General features: G+C 34.5%; 1 protein-coding gene across 1 annotated transcript in view; it reads left to right on the top strand.

Annotated features, from left to right (window-relative positions):
* Positions 1–1621: 1621 nt before the first annotated feature.
* The window catches only part of LOC117113550 (pancreatic lipase-related protein 2-like), a 6974-nt gene continuing 5175 nt past the window's right edge, over positions 1622–3420 (top strand). Inside the window, exons 1-3 of the mRNA XM_033256909.1 lie at positions 1622–1743; positions 2236–2633; positions 3119–3230. Of these exons, the coding sequence (XP_033112800.1) occupies positions 1626–1743; positions 2236–2633; positions 3119–3230 (628 nt within the window). The 5' untranslated portion in view covers positions 1622–1625. The remainder of the gene's footprint in view (positions 1744–2235; positions 2634–3118; positions 3231–3420) is intronic.

The raw sequence follows: 3420 nt of genomic DNA, 5'->3' as shown, positions 1-3420 counted from the left end.
ATCTAATCATATTTATTTATATAGCGCCTTTCTTTGCAGATACGAAGCGCTTCTGTCCCTGGTCATTAGATCCACATGCTAAGTGTTGCTGCTGTATTCAGCGCAGGAGCAAGCAACCCCACCAGGTACCCATTTATACTCCTGGGTGGAGAGAAGCAATGCAGATAAAGTGCCTTGCTCAAGGACACAAGCGAAAAAATTCGTGATTATTCGTCGTCATGCATGGCCTAAATGCGTGAGAAATTTTAGATCACGCATGTGTTTCCTCCAAATGCGTGTTACATCCAAAATCACTTTGAAGCGGGACCGTCCCGCACGATGCGCGAGAAACGGTTGGTAATGCGTGTTGTAAGCAAGGACCCAATAGTATTTTGTTACGTTTCTTCACAGAGGGAAGTTCGTCCGAACCCCTTGAACCGCCCCCCACCCTGGATCCGCTGCTGCTGTCCATTGACACCAATCATGACCATGTTTTATGTGTTGCGTCAGCCATCTTGAAATTCAAAATGGCGGCCGATGACTTTTTTGAATTCAGCGCAGTAAAAATGATAAAAATTAGTCAATAAAATCTATTTTTGCTCAAAAATCTATCTGGATTACATAGAAAACTAGCTTATATACTCGTTCTTATTTTATGTACATTTTAAGTAAGCATATTTTGCGATTATTTTTAAACAAATAAACACCTATTTTTAATTATGTTCCATTCTGGCTTGAGTGACAGTAGTTTTTATATGTCTAGTTTGTTTGTCTAGAAATTATGAGTTTAGATACCAAAATCATATCTGTAGCTTATTTAGTTTCAATTTTATGCACATTTTAGATAAATTTGGCGGCCATTTTGAAAAATGGCCGCCATTTGTATACAAGGAGTAAAATCAAGTGTCAACAGGGCTTAGGGTGACCAGAAGGGATTAATTAGGATATTTGGCTATGTGGATTGCTTCTAACATTCCACTCCCCCTAACTCGTTTTTTTCAGATTTTTTTTCTAGTCTAATATTCTTACTATATCTAAATTACCTAATGGACGAGTAACGCCATCAAATGGTGCAAGTGCTTCTGTTTCATTCAAACACTTTCATAAGATCATCTGCAGCGTTTATAGTTTTGGGGTTTTCTTCTTCTTTTACCTCATTCAGTTTTTTTTTTATCTGAATTTTCATTATGTTTATCTCAGTCCCAAGTCATTTACGATTTTCTGGATTTAACAACTTTTAGGTCAAATTTTAGGACAATCGAACTATTTCTGGACATAAATTATGTTTGTTTTTCTTTGTAATTAAATGTTCCAACAACCATTTGTTAATTCCTTATGATAATGCATCATCAAAGCATCATAAAATTTAGTGAAATGGTACATAATAACCAAAGGAAGCGACAATTCAAGTTTCGAAAGAAAAAGTCAAAGGACAAAATCAAGGTGGCGAAAATTTAATTTTCTATTTACCCAGCGTAAAAGAAAATACTGGAATAGCTTGCCTGAGTATTGTTCAGTAGGCACCGTGTGGATAATAATGGAATTGCCCATCATAAACGGCTGCGTATTGTTCGGTATTCCTGGCACAAGTATGCAGTGACTGCTCTAGTTAATGTATTGTGATAATATTGTAGGCCTAGGAAGCAATGTTGCTTAATAATAGGCCTATCACTTCCCTCTCAGATGGCATGACGACAACTTGTAATATGTTTAAGTTAATGTTTTACTTCCTGGTGTTGATTTGTTCATTGAATAATGCTGAAGGTAAGATTTTTCCATTTAAATAATATTGAATAATAATAACAATTAAAATACTCAAAAATACATAATAAATGAATACGAGTGATTAATTAAGAAAATTAATTAAACAATACTAATAACAGTGTGGATAAACTGTAATTATGACAAGCAGACTCATTAAGGTTACAGCGCTTTATAACCTTTTTTAACCAGGTCTTCTCTCCAATTACCGTTCTAATACCTAGGTCTCACAAAATTTCACGTGAATTGGTATACTGTATAAGACATTGAGAACTTGTTTTACACGTTTTTGACACAACATTTTGGTTCATGAACATGAATTATTTACATTTTTATACGTTGAAGTACACCTGTGACGTACACGCCATGTGACGTTGTGAGGTAAATCATGTGCAAATATGAATGTCTTCAAACAGATTATGAATATCTTTTTGAAATTCTTATTTACAAATGTATATGGATTTTGTGGGTTTATACGATGTATTATTTTAATAGTTTATGCCATTAGAAAATGTTACGGGGAACTCGGTTGTTTTGATTCTTATGGCTTTCCATTCAACAAATTACCATCGAGTAGGGATGAAGTTGGAACTAAATTTACAATTCAAAGTCGATATATAACAGAAGATGAATCCTTATCAGCAAATGATGTATCGAGTTCGAGCTTCAATTCAGCGATCCCGACCAAGTTTATTATTCATGGTTTTGATCAGAGCAACTGGAAAGATCGGGTAACAGAAATGAGACAATTGCTCCTAATTGAAGGCAACTATAACGTTATCATCGTGGACTGGGAAGAGGGAGCAGGAGAACATTTCTGGGACTACTACGATGCAGTAGGCAACTCACGAATTGTCGGCGCAGAAATTGATCTCCTGATAAATAAATTTCAGGTAAAAAACAGGGTGGGAACCTTGAGTATCATTACCTGTACTGGAAATAAAAATATATCATTTGTAATTAAATTCTAGTGTTTTACATCCAGAGCCTTGTGCCTTATACATTGTAACATTGATGTTTTCTTAGAAATGTTTTATTTGGGGATTTGTTCTGGATGCATTGGAAACAAACTTGTAAGTTTAATTAGGCGATCCAGATCTCTCTTTTAGCAGTGTGCTTTTGTCTTTTTCCTATTTTGATTGTTCCACGTGTTTTGTATGTTTTTCGTTTTGTATGTAAATAGAGTGATGTTAGCTATTGGGCTTTTTAACTGTATATGGTTTATTATGATGTATTTGCAATAAAAGATATATATAATAAATTGGATAATTTAAATACAGTTTAAAGTTCAAAGGCTTAGTATTATTAAACAAACAATTGAATTCTTAGTATTTAATTTTGAATTACAGTATTGTATTGTATTTTTTTTTTTTACAAGAGTGTTTACAGAATCTCATTGAGTAGTGTGCATTTGATCGGGTTCAGCTTAGGAGCTCATGTAGCAGGATTTGCTGGAGATAGGCTAAACGGCAGAATTGGACGTATTACTGGTAAGCAACGCACACGAAACGTAGAAATTCCGGGATGGTGTCCTGCGGGGCAAAGTTTTTTTTTCTTCTTTTTTTAAAAATTATTATTATTATTATATCAACAGTAGTTGGCAGTAGTTATAACACTAATTAACATCGCAATCTCTCGATAAAAATATGTAGCACAACTGGAATTCGAACCTGGGTTCTC

Source organism: Anneissia japonica, unplaced genomic scaffold, assembly GCF_011630105.1.
Source record: "Anneissia japonica isolate Jap-2015-1 unplaced genomic scaffold, ASM1163010v1 scaffold287748_len1686314_cov196, whole genome shotgun sequence".
NCBI classification, from domain to species: Eukaryota; Metazoa; Echinodermata; class Crinoidea; order Comatulida; family Comatulidae; genus Anneissia; species Anneissia japonica.
The sequence above is the reverse complement of the archived record's forward strand: the minus strand, read 5'-3'. Positions and strand labels throughout refer to the sequence as shown.